This window comes from Varroa jacobsoni, unplaced genomic scaffold (assembly GCF_002532875.2).
Source record: "Varroa jacobsoni isolate VJ856 unplaced genomic scaffold, vjacob_1.0 scaffold_670, whole genome shotgun sequence".
NCBI classification, from domain to species: Eukaryota; Metazoa; Arthropoda; class Arachnida; order Mesostigmata; family Varroidae; genus Varroa; species Varroa jacobsoni.
This window is the reverse complement of record NW_019213572.1, coordinates 96,512-117,244: the sequence shown is the minus strand read 5'-3', so window position 1 is coordinate 117,244 and position 20,733 is coordinate 96,512. Positions and strand designations below refer to the sequence as shown.

General features: G+C 37.0%; 1 protein-coding gene across 7 annotated transcripts in view; it reads left to right on the top strand.

The window, feature by feature from the left end:
• The window catches only part of LOC111262518 (uncharacterized), a 114,723-nt gene that overhangs the window by 78,325 nt on the left and 15,665 nt on the right, over window positions 1–20,733 (top strand). For all 7 annotated transcript variants that reach the window (XM_022836833.2, XM_022836829.2, XM_022836830.2 and 4 more), the window contains one exon: window positions 20,075–20,175. In XM_022836833.2, the coding sequence (XP_022692568.1) occupies window positions 20,075–20,175 (101 nt within the window). The remainder of the gene's footprint in view (window positions 1–20,074; window positions 20,176–20,733) is intronic.

Here is a 20,733-nt window from a genome sequence, read left to right as displayed (position 1 = left end):
GCAAACATCAACATCTCTGACGGTAGATCCTGTGCGTCGCAAACCTGAACACTGCTTTAGGAGTATCGGTTTGCTGTGCATACGGCTTGTTGTCCAATTCGTTTCATCGATTCATAAGAAAAAGAATCAGATTAAGCGAAAGTTTCAAATAAACCAAGGATTTCAACTTATTATGGCGTGTGGGTCAAGAAAGCAGTGTTTCCTGTTGAAGTATGAGGCTTCGTCGCTTCTTTCAAAAATGCTGGTTTAATGAAACATGGAAGAGGTATTTTAAACTTTGCTGTCACTTCATGAAAATGATGAAAAGGCGATGGCATATCAAAAAAGATGATTCGACGGTTGAATCCAGTACATTCTATTTTTCTCAAGATCCTATTTATAGCTGTTAGCACGGATTTATTCTCTATTGATCGGTACTTAGTATCCGACATGTACTCATTTTCCTCAACATATTCTAGCTTTTTTTCATTTTTATCAGCCAGATATTTTATCAGCCACTTCATCGAATGTGCGGGTTTCTTTTAGGTTCGCTTTTTTAGATTAACGCAAAGACACTGCAAAGAAGAACGTTGATGAAGATTCGGGGAAAAATCTCAAAAACTAGGGGTGTTAGGGCTACAACCGATTAGAGCTATCGACCGGTATTTGCTATCGATGCATCCCTAATCTGGCTACCGCTGAAACTTAAGGATTTGGATTTGCATAAGGAGTATCGGCTTCATGGAGAGCTGAATGCAGAAGTAGTGTCGATTATTAAGCTATTTTCAGCTTGTGATTTTGAAGATGCCGGTCTTGAAAAATGAAAACGAATCATGAAAGGTTCGAAGAAATTCAACGAGCTTTCCAAGCTGTCTGGTATAAACAGGAGTTTATTTCGAGATTTAAGATTACCAATTTATACTTATATATATATCTATGACAAATTCCGACAGTAATCTATTAACGTAACCCACCAAACAGTGATGTAATTCTCATTCCTTAAAGTTGTGTGAAAAGTATGGCACAGAACTGTTAATATGAAACTGTAAAAGAGAGTTCACAGTAAAATATTTTTTCGTTCACCAAAAGCCGTTCGCAAGAATCGTCGATATGGAAAGGAGCTCAAGTGCCAACTGTCTATGTTCTAATTTGAATAAAGATGGAAAGTCTACAAATTCTATATATGGCCTTTATAGATCAAAGTTGTGCCTAGTATATCATTAGGATTTAGGGCGTAATCATAGTGGATGCGTCGTTCACGACCGGATCCGCGTAGCTCACCGCAGATGAGTGACGTTTAGTCAAGAACAACAATAAGTAGGACCGGAAGGATACTTTGTAAATGCTTTTATATACCTAATCTAAACGCTGCGCATTTTATAACAAATTAGAAAACAGATGCCCTTTGCGAACCCGTGAGCAATTTACTATAAGGTAGAAGTCTTCTTGTTTCCTTGAGCAACCAGTACTAATTCTACAACGTCGATTTACCTGGTCGCTTTGTGACTGCCTTGACGTTGATACAGAGACTGATCCCAATTAATATGCTCTTACCCGCGCTTAACTTATTGGTTAACTGCATACATATCTGCACAATTGGTGCTAAATAACTTAATCATTGATTTCAACTCGGTCCTGCGAACGAGAATATTCGCGCATGTTCTATTATTTGGAATTGTCAGGATCTGTCAAAATCATCCGCTAACATTAGTGAATTTCCGTGATTGCAACAACTGCACCATATCTTAATGAGTGAACCTATTGAGCCTCTTTTCAATTGAATTGACTGTTTTAGTTTGGTTCCACATATACCGCTGCCCTACAATTGCCTTCGGCTACAGGAACTTTTCTACCGTCTAATTTTGAGCTCCAGAAATCGATACTCCTTTATTGAGGAGTCTTACATTGCTCATTTGACAAACAGGATGATTCTTTGTGCCGTACGTGTAGGCTTTGTAGATCAGGTTTCGATGAAAGTAGCACACTGATGAGGGTAGTTGGTGATGCTGATTTATACACTGTTTTGTGGGTCTATCAAATGATTCAATTAGATTAAAAAAAAATTGCTTTTAAAAAACCTTCGTTTTTTTCATTTTTTTTATTACTTATTTTGTTCCGTCAGCCTATTATAACAGCACTCTGCTGTGAGTACAATATCAACCGAGAAGAACTTTTTAAAGACAGATGTTTCAGGTGGAAATGCATTTTTTCGATGGGTAAGGGAACTGCTTAAGGGTGGCTTATCGAGTTTGAAAACAGGATCCGGAACCTAGAAGGATGCCTCCTGCTCTGAGTTCGATGACGACCATCTAAAAACACTTTTGAAAGAAGACGCCACAATGACCGATTTTCGCACACTTGTCACGAGTCCGAAGAGATGAGTCAAAGGACCAACCAATGCCCAAGCAGATGTTTATCCAAAAAAGATTACACTTTGCGTTTGTAGGTTTCAGAAGGCCCGATTCACTGGGAACTACTTCCTACCAACCAAAAGATGGATGAGTACGTTCATTCTGTCCAGTTGCATTGAATCAAGCAGGTTATTCAAGAGAAGAGATGAAAAAAAGCAAGTCAGATTATTTTGGTCTATAATAACACAAGCACGTGGAAACATCGCCAAAGCTGCCCTCTTAGACTTCAAATAAAAAGTTGTGTTGCGCCTTCTATATTTTTCGAATCTTTCAGTAATAGATATTCACCTTTTTCATTTATTTATCAGTTCCGCCGCCTCAGATTAAGAACTCAAAATTGAAAAATTTCTTTTGGACAGGTGTAACTTAGCGTCAAAGGAATAAGGTAACGTGGTGTTTTCTATTCAGTAAGAAAGTATAGCAGCTTTGAACAAATAGCTTCTGCGGTTATAAGATAACTCTCTCTCTACATATATATATATATATATATATACACACATTAATGAGGCGCTTTTCCAATAAATTCTATATCCTAGGTATTATTGGATGTGAGAGATACTGCGTACCGGCCGACAATTTTTACATAATTAAATAGTATACTCTTATTTTGTACAATCTGCATGTATGTGTGTGCGTCCTGTATCAGTAATTTCCACACTGAGTGCCTCGAAATGCGTAACCATGGTAACATCTCTTACATGGAACAGTGAGGTCGCTTCCTCCTTAGAAATTAGCCTCTTCGGACCTGTAATCATCTTTGTTGCACGCCGTGCATTCCTTACGAGTACTGTAAGTCCTTTTGCTCGACAGCGTTTCCAAGATGTGCGATTTCATGTCAATTCAGATACTGAGTAAGTTGCTGTTTGGTCGCATGCGAAAAATTTGCTTTTTAGTTTTCGTTGATTCGTATTATTGACCTGTTGATCGAAGTGTGTTACTTATTTGTCACCCTAGATGTTGAAGGAACAAGTTGATCCATTATTTGCTTAGCATTGTCACAAATTGCTCTGAAAACGCGTTTGCCCTTGGACTTGGGCATATATAGCAATACCACGGTATTTCAAGATGGAAGGCTCATACATGTAAATGAAAAAGTCACATCGCTTTGAAGCGAAACAAATCAAGCGAGAATCGTATAACAGTAGAATATCGGCAAAATAAGACAAACGATGCCTAATAAATCTTAGTAACTTCGACAGGAGTACTTTCTTATTTTCGTTGTTATGAATGAAGCTTGAGTTAGAAGTTTCAAAGATGGCCGTGTGGCGAATACGCTGCGTAACTCAGGCGCTTAGTTAATTAAGTTAACGATTATTATTGTATTACGGTTATTATACGCCGGCTAGCGGCGGTTGGCAGATTTGTGTTGCTTTATGTTGTTGAGTTGCCCACCAGGCTTGGAACTTACATATCTGGAAAATCGCGAAAATGCTGTGCGATTATAGCTCATTAGAAAGGATTTGATGCGCTGGTGTGTCTTGATTCCTTGACAATATAGAAACGTTGCTAACGGCATCATGGTAGATCGTTAGCACAATGTTCACATGCTCGTCTTGCCTCGAACGAAGACATAACTATTGGTCCAAGAAGGGATCTATAAAGGTGCAGGAAGACGTGTTCTGGGCAATTCGAGCTGGCAGACTTGATAGATAACATAACAATGCATGTATACACTCGCATGACCATTAGCGGAAAAGTTGGAGATTCGTATAGAGGATAAACCTACGTGCGTCTAAACTGAAATTTCGTACAAAGCCGTGTGTTATTAAATCCTCGTCCAAAGCACCTTAAAAATTAACAAACGATTGGTCAGGAAAGACCTGAAAGAATCGCAAATAACGGGAAAAATGTCATAGTAGAAAATTCTTTTTTAGGAAAGGGTCGTCCGAGAAAATGTCAAATGACCTTATAACATTCATTGTATGTACAACAAAACACGTATACCGCGAAAGCGGGTACCATAGTCATGAATATTAGAGAAAGGCGGATTACAAAACCGAACGAAGACAGCCATATTGCAAGTTACAAAAATAAGATGGATCTCAAGTTAATATATGCGGAGAAATAAGTTTTACTTTTAGGCCGTTTGTTAGGATATGACGGTCTCTACTAAAATAAAATAAAAAGGCAGCATGGAATATCTTAGACAGAAGTCTCAGAGCTTACATTAAACTACTAGCCAGTGGGTAATCAGATATAATGTTTGCTGAAAAACTTTAGAGTTACACAGTAAGTCGGATTTCATAAAAGTGCCAAGCTAAGTGACAGTTACTTCTTCGACAATATCTGAAAAATTAGGACCTTTTGGGAGAAGGCCTCAGACATAATGGCAAAGTTTGTTGAGCGGCTAAAATTGGACCGACTTTTTCAAAAAACAAACAAATACTTGTGACACCTTGTGACAGTCTTCGAGCGTCACACAATTAGATTCTGTAATACTTAACCGAGAGCACCGAAGCAGCGCTTATGGAACACATAACTCACCAAGCTAAAGGCTCTGCTAATGTATGGTTAACTTTCTACATTATGTTCCGATGATGACTGAGGCCGTAATTGATATCATTAGCCAACTCGGCATAAATCGCATGTTTGAATATAGACATGCGCGCAAAAAGCTTCCTCAAATATTTTTCTCATAAAAGAGTATTTACTTACATAGCACGGATGACCGTCATGGCATAGAATGTCAGCTTGTTAACAGTTTAGTTTGAGGGGATGGGTTTTTTAAGGAAGAATGCAAACATATACCACTAATGCTAAAGGTTACGAAGTCGAGAGTGCTCGAGAAACTTTACAGACGGAAGTTATGCGGCGCCTTAGGCCGAGGATCTTTCAGCGACTAAAAATGTAACGTTCCACGTCAGAAAACACAGTTGTTCAAAAGACTTACACCATTGAGCTTGCTATTGAAGCAATATCTATTATATTTACACTATAAACGTATTTACTTTCAAAAGTTAATATTTATTTGCTTATAGTAATAGGATTAAAGTGGTACCGTTGTCTTACTTGCGTAATGAAATAAGAAAGGTCTTGTTCTACTCAAATAAAGAGAGCGTCGTATAGTATCCAGTGAAGTATAGGTTTAATTAAAGCTTGTCCGTTAGTTCCAGTATGACGAAAGTTTTAAAGTACCCCGCACTACATTGGTAACGTTTTTACAAGTTATTTTTTGTTCTGTTTACGAGGTAGGGAAAATACAAAGAAAGCAATCGAAGAGAGCAATCGAGCATTCCAAAACTCTCATACAGATAAAGATAAACCGCATTGTATGGTAATTGTGATCAGATATAATGTGTTATATTTTACGCGAGGGTTTGATAAATTATACAAAGTTTTATTCATAAAAATCTCCTAGACTCAATATTACAAACTTTCCGATTCATTTTGCTTAGTGGGGTTAGTAGGAACAATTAAAAACTTTCAAATATTTGAATTTGTTATAGTTACGTGAGTCACAAGCTCGGGGACGTCGAGAAAGGCCAAGACCATCGATCGTATAAAATATAAAGAAGGCTAGATATAGATAAACTTTCAAAGGCGTGGTCGCCTAAGTAATTGTTTCAAATTGTTTTTTTTGTGTACCCTATTATCTGATGTGAGTTTAAAAAAGCTTGCATGCTTCGTGTAATTTTTCTTGCGTGTGTTTGTGTTGGTGAGTATGAAGTATTGCTTGATGAAGTATTGAAGTTTGAATTGCTTTAATTACATTTTATGAGTTAACCTCGCCTAGTGAAGACAGTTTAAAACGAAAAGGACCTGTGTGCCAATGATCACGTGCATATGAGAAAAGCGAGGATGATTGTTTGTGGTAGGAATTTGAGAGACTACAGCTCATAGTTATACGTTTATTTTGAAAACTACCGTTTGAAACTCACATCGGGCTTGACTGGCAATAACTATTGACGACCTGCAACATAGATATTTTTTTTGTGAACACAAAAAGAAAGCGAAACGGTAGAGTCTGACTTAAGCTATAAGAGCTATTCAACACATGGCTAGTATCGAAATAGAGAGGGAACGAGAAAACTCACCGATATAGGTTTTACTCGGACCGACATGAGTTGAAGACGAATGATGAGGGGCTAATTTTAGTATACGCGCTTCCTCGATGGTGCAGAAGTTATGTAGGTATGACCAGACATGGGCACATTTCACTTTTGCCAGTTTTACCCTTCTAAAACCATACCTAACGCGCAATTTGACAGATTTAGATTACAGGTTGCCTGAATATGTTTGTCTGAGACACTCAATAGTCTTTTGTAACTCCTTCTTTGTCGTCTTTCCCGACTTTCTTTGTGATTAATATATTAATTTATTCTAGTAAATACATACGGATTTATTTTAACATGCATCCATCAATACACATATTAGTGATAATTGACAGAATCCACGATTGGCCTCTGGTGAACCGGTCTTGCTATATCCACTCCCTGCCGCCTACTTATTAAAAACATACATACAAGCATCAAAATCGGGGTTACGAGGGTTTTTGGTAAACATTTCTTTATGTACAAAATGGTTTTATACCGAAGTTCATATCTCTGTCGTCTGAAGCGACTCTGTTTTTGCTGCTCGCTGGTCACAACTTCGATGTGGATCAGATCATCACCTGTAATCAAACAACTTGAACATTCGGTATTGACTAGAAGCATCAGCACAGCACACATTTCCCTCCCCCGAGCGTTCTAGCTTACTAGTCGGCCTTTACTCCACACCCAAAACTCAATTTTGGGGGGTCCGTCCGTATTAGCTTGAACCATATGCGCCCAAGACCAGGCTTAAATTGACTCCTCTGTTTTCAGCCCTGAAGCTGTAATCCGATCCAGTGCAACCCACTGCAAAATTTGCATGCAACATACCGCTGAATTCCCATTGCAAACCAGAACATGTCTGCGCAAAAGGCGTGCCAGGATGATATGATGCAACTCCTTTATTATGGAATGAAAACAATTTTAAAGCTTTTGCTTGGCGCTTTTCAAGAGTATCCAACGTTTATCGTGCCCGCAGTCCACCAATATATAAGGTATCTATTATTTCTCATAGTCCTGCCTATTGTCTAAGGAAAAGGTAGATATAGATTTGAATAATAGAGTACAGCTGAGAAACTTGACGGCTGACCGATTGGTTTGAACTTTAATGGTAACAAATGAATTCTTTTATAGCACATCGATTAGTACGTTATTATTTCATACCATATACACCCGTGTCTATATGGATATCGTTAAACTGTGATGGGTCATCCACAAGAGGCGGTTCGCACTGAACTCTAGCTAAATCGTTCAGGTAGCACCTTTTGTCAAAGCGATTTGCTGAGCACAAGGAAGTGGTTTTTGCCACCTACGATAGTCTTGAATTCCGAGACACGGCCCTTGATGATTAAGCCTGGCTGCCTCATTTTTCGGAAATACGGTCCAATCCGAATTCGTTTGCTGTTAAAAAAATTTATTTTTACGATGAGCTCGTTAGGTCATTTGCGGGGCCAAATTCCGAGCACTTCAATTTTGTGAAAAAGGCTCATGAAACATGCACCAAATAACACAACTAATATCATAAAAAACAAACACTTGTGCTAAAGGAGCGTTTTACTATGATTCTATTATTCGCTAAAGCACAAATACGGTAATTCCGTTTCCTAAGTCAGTCATTCAAATGAAAACGGTCTTCATAGAAAGGTTAACTACATATCGGCTGCAGGGTACTTTGGCCAACAAACATTGCTTCAATCTACCTCTTCGATTATTAATTTTTGGAAAGTTGATATGCCACAAGGTACCTTTGCCCTTGTTTTTGTAACGAATGACACTTCAGTCAACCTTACCTTTTTTTTCAAGTTTCTTAAATGTCATATGGACAGTTTCGAAAAATGCTGGTGAACATTGTATAATTCTTATGGTAACTGTGCGCTAACTTAAAGTGTGCGGAACATGAATGTTTCACACAGGATGCCCCAGTATTTTCAGTGAATTTAATTTACTATATCGAAAGGAGGAAGCCGTTGTTTTTATTGCAAACGAACGTTCACAGGTTCTGGTTTCTAAAACTTATGATAACAGAGCGAATTGCATTCGCAGGAACGTTCTACGACAAGAACAGGTAATATGTCAAAAAGTTTACGGAGCTTCATACGCGATGCAAAATAAAGGTGACGTTGTCGGATATTGAGTTAAGGCAGGTTGTAAACATACTTTAGGAAAAAAAATTCGGTGCATAACTTTTTAAGTTATCTTAGAATGTGCAAAGGAGTACAATTTGGCGTAGTTCTATCGGCCTTTTGAATGCTGCACTGTATGCTGAACCGTTACCTCGGTGCAATTCGATTTCAGCAGCATAAATCCATATAGCTCCCGACACTGGTTTCACAATGCAGATATTTTTATGTAGTCGCCACATGTTTTTGATGTAATTCTTTTTGAATACTTTTTTTGTGTGAAAGACCAAGTATACAGGAATAAACAAACAACTATCTAAAAAGCGAAAACAAATATTCAGACAACGATCGGGTCGATCGAATTGAAATATGTCAACCTGCCATTGAAAATTTCGCATACCCATCTTGTTTCGTAGTTTTTACAGAGTATTTATGATCTCCACTGGCTGGTCAAATGCAATTTAAAAAAAGAAAATGCAACTTAATTTTTTGAAGAGGATTGGGTCACGTTCCTCTGTTGTTGACTTTGAACAAAGTATAACACACATTTCAGTGCTAAACGTAGACTTCGCTGACCTACAGGTACCTCGTTAAGCTCCCAATTTCTAAGAGTATTTCTTGTTGAAATTTCATGCAGACATGTTTGACTAGAGTGAAATATAGGGCCTATTAAAAGGACCTGTCACTTACCTTAACTAACTCCCAGAAGTACGGTAATGGCCTACAAAATTCAACAGTATTATTATCACAGCAAATTAGCGTACATTGACACTCCTTATCGAGGAGTGTACTGTCCTATAGTAAAATCCGGTATGAAGTTTCGGTAGCTTTGATCGCTTTATGTGATGTTTTTTTTAAGAACAGAATGTGCAAAATGCCCACTTTTCTACTTGAAGTTGAATTTCTCGGCGAGAATTTGGAGCCAAGTAGTTAGGCACTTTACCTTTGATCGAAGTTTGGAAGGTGGTTATCAACAATGACTATATCTGGGCGTGTAGCCTTGATTGAAACCGGTTTTAAATTATCTTCAATTGTTAGAGGGTGAACTTTTCAACAAAAAAAACAATTTGTATTGAATTCATTAAGCAATTTACGTAGATCAAAGTTTGAAAGCTGATTATCAACTACGGGATCCTGCTCTGATTTAGATGATCCAGGAGATTTGTGCCTTCCAAGTCCGCGCGAGGTCCAAGCGGTTGAAGAGTGGCTGCAGTAGCTAATTTGCAATTAACAAAATGCTTACGGTCACTAGAAAAGCCCAGGGAAGTGGCGAGTACAGAAGAATATGGAAAACACTAGCAACGTTTTGGAAATTACAAGGCAAAATCGTGCGTGAATCCCAAATGAAACCCTTATTACTCCTTAGCGATGTAAGCTTATATTCAAATTTATATAATATAGATCGTAACGCGTCTATTTCATCAATCGTCAGACGATCTGTTGTTCTGCGCAACGTTTAGCAAAATTCCTCTAAGAAACTGCAACGAGTCTATGATGGTTGCCATCTCGCATTTGACCAGACGCCTGTAATTAGCCGACAAATGTCACAGTTACCGAAGTAATCCGGAATTCAAGAACGGACTGTACTTTCAACTTGTGAATAATTTAAGGGGCAGTTAAATAAGCTCTACAAAGTTCGAGAGCACAGTCAGTTCGACCTACCAAAAAAGCACCGAGCACAATCTTTTTGCTCCGTATGAACAAACCATAAGTATGAGTCGGTCAATTTGAGAAGCTTCCTTGAACGTACGCGTTACAGGGACGATACGACCGACGAGAACTTCCCATTTCGTAAAATGTTATTCTTGAAACAGAGCGCCATCCAATGAAAATGATCGGTCTAGGCATGATGCATTTCTTGATTTTAGGAGAGTACAGACTCATGTGTTTACATGTGAAATAATTTTTAAGGTTTTTTCATTTCCAGAGTCCATCCTCCATTTTAGCTCGCGTTCTTATTAGGTTAGCTTCCAAAGCACTATGATAAAGTGAAGAGGAACAGATTTCTCCGTCCAGTGTATGTTCTCTAGAAACTTGAGCTTTAATCCTATCTCGTCGAGCCTGATTTTCTCACCACATAGTGTCCCTCCACATAGTGACAGGTGTCCCTCACCTCGCAGTTGTGGCCATATTAATGCAATGCGTCTAAGGTATTCTCCGACTCCTGCGCTGCTTGATTCTCAGGCTATTATCCTTGCGACGCTCTATCTCTCCAGTTTCTTTTTTTGGCTTATTGCCGTCAAAGCCGAGGCTTCCCACCCCGTTTGTTTCGCGATCAATGACTGTCGTGCGCGATTTTGTCCGTCCCCCAAATTTTAATGCGTTAATTGCTTAGGCAAGGGTGACCACTATGTGTTTTGCTAACACTATACGTTAAGCTTTAAATACTCAAAATGCATTTACTATAATATGGACTATTTATCTTAACGTGTATCATTATATATCAGGTGAAGCATTATTTCATATTTTAGAATGACGCTATTTTATACGCAATACTCTTTTTTGGACCTAAGATGAACTTTGAGACCAGATTATTTAGATGTGGTTACTTGGGTTTATAACAAACAACTCGTTGGAAGACATGAAAAGTAAAAAAAATCGAGTGGTTTACGAATAAGGGTTCCATTTAGGATCTGAGCAGCAGGCATAGCTTGCCGTAAAAATATTTTTAAAAAATGACAAATTGGTAAAAAATTAGATTTATTTTTGCACCTGAATATGATTTATGATTTAAAAAATGGAATAAGCATAAAAGGTCACATCAGTGGGAAATTATACCTATTTTTTTTACCATATACTATATACCAGCGGGACTTCACCTTAATGCAAATGAATGGTCTATTTGGTGGTACAATGCAGATGTTATCAATTGCAGCTTTATAAAACCTTTTTGTTTACGGTTAAAGTGCATCGTTAACAATTGGAGATGATTGAGATCCCATATCAAGCAGCTAACATTAGTGCATGAATTGTTTTGTATAACAATGCTCGATCTGACGTCACAAGAGTCATGGTAGCAAAGATGCAGGAGTTGCACTTGTCATCCTCCATAATTCTTAGACATTGCTTCCAAAATTTGTTATTTTTTTCAAAATCCCGAAAACCTTTCAACAGAAACCTTACGCAAAATTTCAACATGTCAACTTCCGAGACTCTGTAAACTCTCGTATCTCAGATCTGTACAGCAGCGTGACAAGTAAGTCACCATCCAACTAGTGGAGGGTCATTGATAATCGAGTGCATCTTTCCATTGAAACTAGAAGAACTGAGGCCACAATAAAGGTTTTTTTAGAGGGTTAGATTTTACTATGTCTCCCTTTATATCGAACGACTTTATATATATATATATATATATATATATATATATATAGAAGAATCGATTTTAAAAACGGATCTGCATTTATTTCGAACATGCTGAACAATGCTCAAACTTACATTACTGATGTGTATATTGTTGAAGTGTTAAAAGCTTAAACCTATTTGTATATATAAGAGTTCCGGAGAGAATCTCCCGCACGAATGCCAAAAGCTAGGTCCTGGCAGATTTTAGCAAAGAGCGAGCTTTTTTGGGTGAAGGATCTCGAGGTAGAATTGTCGGCAAGATTGTTCTAAGTGCGCGGAGTCGAGCTCATGAAGAAACGTCTCATGTTGATGGTGAAAACCACACAAACATTCCTGCGCTAACACAAAAAAAAAATTTCTGGCCGTAAGTATCGAGACCATTAAGGACGAGCACTGTGGCCGAGTCAAAATCGTTCGAGAGCAAGTAAGACGGTTCCAGGCAAGCTGCCAGATTCTGGCCTCTCGCCAAGGGAAGGAACCTTTTGTATGCACCATTACTTTAAGTTGTTTGCGCAGAGCAGTATAGTTTTTCTTGGCACGACTTTTATTACACGACGCTTATTGTGCAAATTCGATGACGGTCAGAACGAATTCTACCAGCTCCGTTAGTTTGGATGACACCTAGGTGTGATTAGAACACTGCAAACAAACTCGTCAGATACGTAAAAAATTAACCCGTTCCTGTTCTAGATTTTTTACTCCAATATGTAGAAATATGTATGGAACTATGAGATGCACCATGGCATATTGAAAACGATTAACGCGTTTAAAGTTTTTCTTTTTTGGAAATATGCATTCTATACAATTTGTATTCAAAAATAAGAGATTTATATTGCTTTTTGGACATAATATGTTTAGTGATATCAGAAATATGTTCCCTAGAACCATATCACCATTTTTGAGAAACAACGCACTTCCTTATGCGGAGCTAAACGCTGAATAGCAGCTGCGGAGGAATGTTTCATGTACCTTGCGAAAGCCTTTCCGTGACCGAATCTTATGAAAGGAGCTCTGCGCTGTGAAATGCTCGTGCGCTATACCAGCAGAGCTGTCTGCCAAGGGTTAATATTTATGCAACCCTTCGATACTACTGATCTTTAAGACGCCAATAAGGAAAAAAATATTCCAAATAGTATTGATGCTCATTTCAAAAGTGAAATAATTATCTACAATTTTATTGCCGAATCTGATGGAATAAACATTACGATATGTTCAAGTTGCACGCATTGCGTGAAATTAGATAATATAATAACGCGAATCATGATGCAATGAGATGCTAAACTGTTTAACGTTCGCTCTCTATCGCACCTTTCACTTAATCTTTAATTTTATTAACGCTGACTGTCTATACGAGCAGGTATAAGACCTCACAGATTACCATATATTTCTTCACTTGGCAACAATATAGTACGCCCATTGTGGTACTGTAACAACCGATTTGGTTTTAAAAAATCGTCTTTAATCGAAGTTACTGTTATGCGAATTTTTCCCAAGTGCACTTGTTACAGACGAGTTCGTTTCTGGTAGGAAAGTCAAAACGTCGGCTATATATCTGCAGTATGTGCGTAGTGTAAAAACCTTGTATTCCGGTACGGTCCAAAGGAGTCATCTGTCTGTAAAAAATGTTTTATTTATTCTGTGACAGGCCTTCTGTAACTAATTTATGTGGGGTAGTGACTGGATCCTCGTGGGGAAATTCTCGCCTGCTAAGCCAACAGAGCTATCTATAAGCTAATGATCAGTTCTCATGCAACCCTTATCTAGCTGTATTTTTTAAACTAGGGCTGAAACAGTCTGCAATCAGAGGCATGAAAATGCTAAAGTGAATTTTCTATGTCAGCCAGTTTCGCTAGGACGGATTGATTAAGGCTATCCACATGCTTGCTCGGCTTTCAAGTATTCAATAAGTGTTTTTTTCATCACATAAAACATAAATTTGCTCTAGTCCTCACAGCCATAGTTTCTTTAAAACAGCGTAAGGCACAACAGCATAGCTAAATCTCAGTGTGTCGCACTGGAAAATTGAATATTCGTGACGCTAAAAGCTTCTTTAGATATGTGACACAGCATGTTATACTTCCAACTGGGGTCGCAGTGCTTGTTTTCGGAAGACATCTAGCTATGCATACGGCTACAACTATGTAGCTGTCGTTTTTGTTTGTCGAACGCAAAATAACCACTTAAAATGGTCGGATTGGGTAGATCTTTCTATTTTGTTGTTTCACTTTGAGGGAGATCCGAGTAGTAGACGGAACTGAAGACCTTTTTGTCTGAAAAATTGCTCAAGTATGTGTCCTCTCTTCCGTAGAAGGTAACTTTAATCTGTCTCCTTTTAGGCCCGGTACTTAGGTGTAAATCCAAACAGCTGACTTTCGGCTTGAAACACCCGAATTTCAATCTAGGCCGCCACGCATTCCTAAGTTTAGCAGGCAAAAACGTTATCCCGAGCAAACGTAATGGTAATCTGGTTCAGCGGCAGCTTTTTTACCAGGTCTAAAAGTAGTGGCGCATCATCATCTAGTACTAGTTACTACATCATCGTAGTAGTAGTTAGATAGTAGTAAAATCATCAATTATCAGTGTAAAAACTGTGTTGCATGAATAACTATGCCTAAGGTGTGTTTTATGAATAATTCTAAAAAAAAGACTATATTGTACTAAAAGTTATTAGGGAATAGTTGGCTGCTATTCAATGTTACCTCTATTATAAATATTATTAGCCTTTTGCATAAAGAAAATAATCTATTTAATAGCAAAATAGGCTCGGAACAAAGCCTGTGAGTGGCGCTTTAACTGAGCCGTCCTAATTTGGTAACCGCACAGCCATTTTACGTGGATTTTCCTAAATCTAATATCGCATCGAATTAATATACCTACGTAACAAGACGGCTACTTTTCGAAAGGTTTTGAAGCGAATTTATAATAAATGTCAATTGAAACGTTAAGGTAGAAGTAAAATATACATGGCGTGCCAGAATCAGTATATTAGCCGAATTAAATTTTTTTTTTTTTTTTTAATATACAATATGTAACTACTTATTAACGAAAAAAGTAAAATATACCAAAAATCTCAAGCCTTGGTAATGTTCCAGGAACAAAATCAAGTTAATTTAAGAAGAAAATTAAAAATCAAATCAGGTAAATCAACGACAAAACAGGGGGTGAGATAAAGCCTGCGGGTGCATCTAGCATGTATACAGGGTATGCCGCCTAAATAAGAAAATTTCTATGGCTTTTTTTCTAAGAACACGCCTAAATAAAACCATATATTTCAACATATACCACAAATTTTATGCATGGAGGTTCCGTTTGCTCGATATGGCTCCTATTTGGCTACTATACAATTACAGCTTCCATTTGGGACTTAACCGAATCACTAGCCATTTGCAGAATATACCCTTTGCAATGCGCAGGTAATATTTTAATAATAATGATGTGTCAAGCAATATTGATAGGCATACACTTGCTAAAGTGTCGGTTAAAAATTATATATACAAAAGCTCCAGTAAAATTTAATTTTGGGTTGACAGCGGGTCAAAAATTCTAAAAATACAAGGACTCAAAACGGTCAAATATTGCAGAATGATTGGAAAGGGTTAACCGTTGGTGCTTAACTTGGTTAGACTAGTATTTTTTTTCCTTGAAACGAGTGTTTCATATATACTGTTTTGAGCCATCTGGTAAATTTTTGAGCCCTTTGCATTGAAATCTTATCGAAGATTTCTATTTTCGCTTCATGAGTATCTCAAAGTTTTTCAGAAGCCTCTTGAATACTGACAGTTACGTAGATCGTCAATTTCGAACAAAAAAGAAAGTTTTTTAGTTTGGGCATAGGTTCGAGCAGCACAAAGAAATTTGATAGCAGCTTATTTTTGCCCAACTTTAAAAAATGGCACATTCCACCATTACGAGTTTATTATTGTTGTTTTGAAAGAATTTTATCTGATATCAAAAATGGCGGATGGGCGGTGGCCCTTTACGACAAATAGCTTGCCAAAAACTGTTCGAACCCAGTTACCCTATATTTGCTCCCGATACAGACAAACCGGCCGTTTGTGTCTATATTTCGGAAGTTCCTTTACGAATTCGGTAAAGGCCATCAACATTTCAAATGGTAAAGCAGGAAACCCAATAGTTTTTTTAAATTGACTAAACTTTTGTGATTGCTTTAATCCTACAGTGCGATTTGGTACTGAAAGCTTTTAGAGGGAATCGCGCAGTGAATCTGAAAGTGACAGACCTATTGCTCAAGGTGCTTTCTGATACAGAAAATTAGTCGTCGATAAAATATACAAATTTCTGGTTATTAACACACTCATCGGTGTACAGATTCGTCACACAGCTCTTTGGTAAGAGAATCTAATCTAAGAACTAGCCGGTATTGACGTTAGCTATTGTTTATTTCGATTTCATTCGTGCCGTCTCCGATCTAGTCGATTTAAATTTTTATTGGTTAATGTCGACTTTCGCGTTCGGCCCTCATATGTTAGTTTGGTTATTACTTTACCTATCTAATCGGTCATACGAGTGCAATTCTCTTTTGAGGCTCCTTCAGGGATCTCCCTTGTATCTCTATTGTATACAACATTTAACCAGAATCTTTTCGGTGTACTTCAAGCACCCTGGGGTCACTTTTGATATGTGAAATTGCATGTACGTATTGCTGAAACGGCTGAAATTATACTCTATAACAGTAATCATATTTTCCAAGCTTTCATGATCCATAATACTTGAAATTATTTCAGATATCGTTCATATTAAAATGCATGTTTGGACAGCGTATCAAATTAGGGATGATTAGACCAGCTTTTAAATAGATACAAAATGACCCACAATCAAATAATTTAGTTCGATTTCATTATCAGTGTAATTACTTGGAAAACTGTTATATTTGAAACGCTGCGCGCAGCGCTGAGAATAATGTGGGCTCATCGTGTTGCCTTTTTTACAAATGTTGTGTCCTCCCACTCGATTCACACATTATGAGTATCCAATCATAAGGCAGATATATACAACTGTGTTTAGCATTTACATCTAAATGCTTCAACTTTTTACGTCAGGCACTGTTATTAGACATCGCTTCGAGCGAATTTGCAAACCTAGACCGCAAGATGTTCCTAAATTTAAGAGGCGAACACGCTAAACAATTCGGTACCGCAGAAACATTATTTTCATACGCCAATTTTACAAAAAGTGGCTCCGCGATTCAAGGAACAAAACCGTTATTAAGAAATTGTTTTTAAAACGGATAGCAGAAAATCAAAATTTTGTATACCGTTATAACATCGGAAATCCATTCTTTATTTTTTTGTTTACTTGCATGAAACCAATAAAAGACCACACTAACCACACTTAAAAACTTGTAACACATTCTTGTGCTTTTATATCCGTAAATTACAGATAACCCTAGCATCATACGAGCTCCATTCGCACTACTTCTCGAGTTTTTTTTCGATATTATTCACCGACAATATGGAGTTCACTGGCAGAGTTTGGAATTTTTTAATCCAACTGAATTAGGAATAAAGCGACTATATTTTGCAATTAGAGATACAATATACTATTATATATAGATACTATACTACTATAACAAGATTATGGTACTAATTACTTATTTACTACCATTGCTTTCACAATTTCTACTCATATTCCGCGTACCATTTAGCGCTCCCGCTTTTAGTTGACTTATCACTTCCTTACCCCAGACTAATTTTATATGGAACAAGTACCATAGCCCTTATTAATTATATCCACAAAATGCTTTTATTCATTCACTACAATTTCCTTTCGAACTTAACATCAGAATTAAATTAATCAAGATTTACTCAGATTAATACAAGCGCTAGCAGGAATTCTCAAAACGTAAATGAAAAAAATTACCAAACCTTTGACGGGTCGCTCATAGCCCTTACCATTTAGTTACTTACATAAAGGTAGATGTGAAAAAAAATTGTACAACTGTAATCAAATGTATAAGCTGAAAAGACGAAAAGGTTTCATTTGGCACAGTTTTTTGCTATCAGAAAAATTAAACTATAGTGATTAAAACATATATACACATGCATACAGATTATGAGCATGTATTGGTAGAGTTATGCTTAATGGTAGGAAAAACGACGGAAGTCTGCACTGAAATATTGTGTCTGCTGATCCAATAGATGAGTCTATGTGTGATTTCGATCACTAAGTAAGGCGCTTAATTGCGAAAACAGCTTTAGGATTCTTAGATATAATTTTCTGGATGCTCATCATGATCTTGTTGTTAGGTGACCAATCCTTTAGTGCAGTAACGCAATTTTGTTCCCTTGCATTTTTTTTTTTGTATTTAGCATGTCCTTAGACATGCGAGCGATCAATGTCAGGGGAAATTTTTGATCAATTTTTGATTGATAGGAAGACAAATTGGGAAAATACAAAAATCTATTATTTAATTGGTTATAGATAAAAACCTCAATTTTTATGTCGAAAACTGTTGCTGTGAGGAGTTACGAATCATGGCACATTTTCATAATTTTTTTTTTTCAAATTAAGTTGAGAGGCATTAGCTTTTATATATAAAAATAGAGCTTGCTTATTTGCTTTTTAGCTCAAATTACACAAAATTAGTCGTGCACTAAAAAACAAAGCTGTTATCAGCAGCTATACTTATAAACCACACGATATGGAGTATCGTAAAATTGCAATTGATATTACTGATACACCGCTATAGGAAGTCAGAGCCATCTACGTGCCCGCCGTAACCTACTAAACTACAAAACATAGTCAAGATCCCATGGCGAAATAACAATATTGACTATTTATTCGAATTTTAGAAAATCCAATTGAATTATTAGTCCTATTTGCCTCGTAAGGCTTTATTAATCGATGTCAAAAATTAAAGATAAATTGCACATTGTTTGCGTAACGATAAACGATCGGCGACGCCCCAGTTTCACCGAATCTCGGTTTCCTCTTCATATTATTCACTAAGAAGGTAGGAGCTTTTGAAATCAGAGGAAAAACGGTCGCCATTGTGTCCGACTTAGTATTAGATGATTTAAAAAAATAAATGCATTTCGCCGATTATTTCGACTGTTAAACACATTATGTATTTTAGCTTACAAAGTTCGGGAGGTAGCTCTTAATAGAATCGTAGAAAATTATCTGTTTTGTAAGAGCAATGGTCTCTATACCACGGTGGAGACCAATTAAGGATACATTCCGAATAACAGAAGTAATGATCCATATTGGTAAAATGTAACTACACGGTGAATTAGAATTAAGATCCAAAATAATTCGCAAAAATCACAAGGTCTCAACTAAGAATAAAAAAAAGTGGGTGCTCGAATCTAGGCACACTGTAAAATAGGCCTCTACAGATGATATCGCGTCAGCGATATGGATGTATAAACATTACTGAGCTTCAAAAAGGCGCTGCTTAAGGTGTTAATTTTGGAAACAGCCCCCTTTATATTATTAGTCGAACGCCATTAATCGGGCATAACAAACGCTTTTTCTTTAAGTCTCGACGAAGATAAGGGTGTGTTTGGTTTTGTCGTCGTGCTCGATCAAGTCTATTGATCACGATGTGCTGTTTTCAAAGAACGTAAATTTGTGGCAAAAAAAACAATAATGTTACTGCCCTTTCTTTAGAGAATTAGCCGTAAATGGTATCACTTCTCTTTTTTTATCGTAATGGGCGGCTTCTGTTCTTTGCTGTTTGAAAACACGCATTTATATGGGTACCGTTCGGTTAGTAAATAGTCCACTCTAAACAAGCGATTACAAAAATGCGTAAAAAATTGATTGCGCGTTACATGCTAAACGTGCTAAGATAAGATCAGAACCCGCAAAGTCTGAGCAAGCAATTGTGATATCCTAAGCCATTTTTCGAATTTCTAATATGCAGATAAAGTAAAACAAATAGTATCTGCGATCTTACCGGCTTTGATTTGTGTCTCTAAAATTAAGTATTCCGTACATTATCAGTTCGTCCTCTGTAACAACGCGGCTATAGTTTTCTTTTGGTACTTAGACGACCTCTTTGAAATTCGTTGACGTGCTTGTGACTGTAACAATAGAGAACAGCTGCTAGAATTTGTGGCAGCTTTTGATAAACAAGACGTTATATTAATTGTAGTAGTAAGATTGGGAAATTATATTTGAATAAATATACATGCTGAGTATTTACTTGCTATTTTGAAATTTTCAGGTTGTACCGAAGAAATTCGGCTCGATTGCACTGGAATGCATCCAAAACCTTCGCCTGCATGCGGGGTGTACAACGAGGCCACGCAATCCTATTTGTCGACGGTTAGTAATAAAGGCAACAACCTAGATCTCGATAAGCAACGCGTTCAACAAGTGTATAAGAGAAGGATATTACCATAAAATTATTTTTTATTTCAAATTTATAATTTTGATACCAAGAAATGACAATAAATTTCTATATAGAATACTTTCACTATATCTAGTCGTACTAAATTTTAAAAGATTTTGGAATTTAATATTTTGTGTTGTTGTTGTGACATATGATTTTATTTTTAATATAAAAGCATTTACAATCCTAATATTACTATTGAAGAGCTATATAGGGGATGCCAAAATGGAATTTGTTATGAATGGAATATGAAGTCGACTATTACAATTTAAACAAGACATCATTATACGATAGTTCCTAAATTATTGCTTATTCATACTTTCTAGGGCTCATACCAATTAAAATTAGAAATATTTCAATTGGGAGTATCGCTTTAAAATGCGTGTTCAGTCGCGTGAAGAAATGCAAGAAACATTGTTATTATTAACCTAGAAAGGTGACTTCCTAAAAATTCTATAAAGATCGTCAATGTGGAAAAAAAAATTTAACGA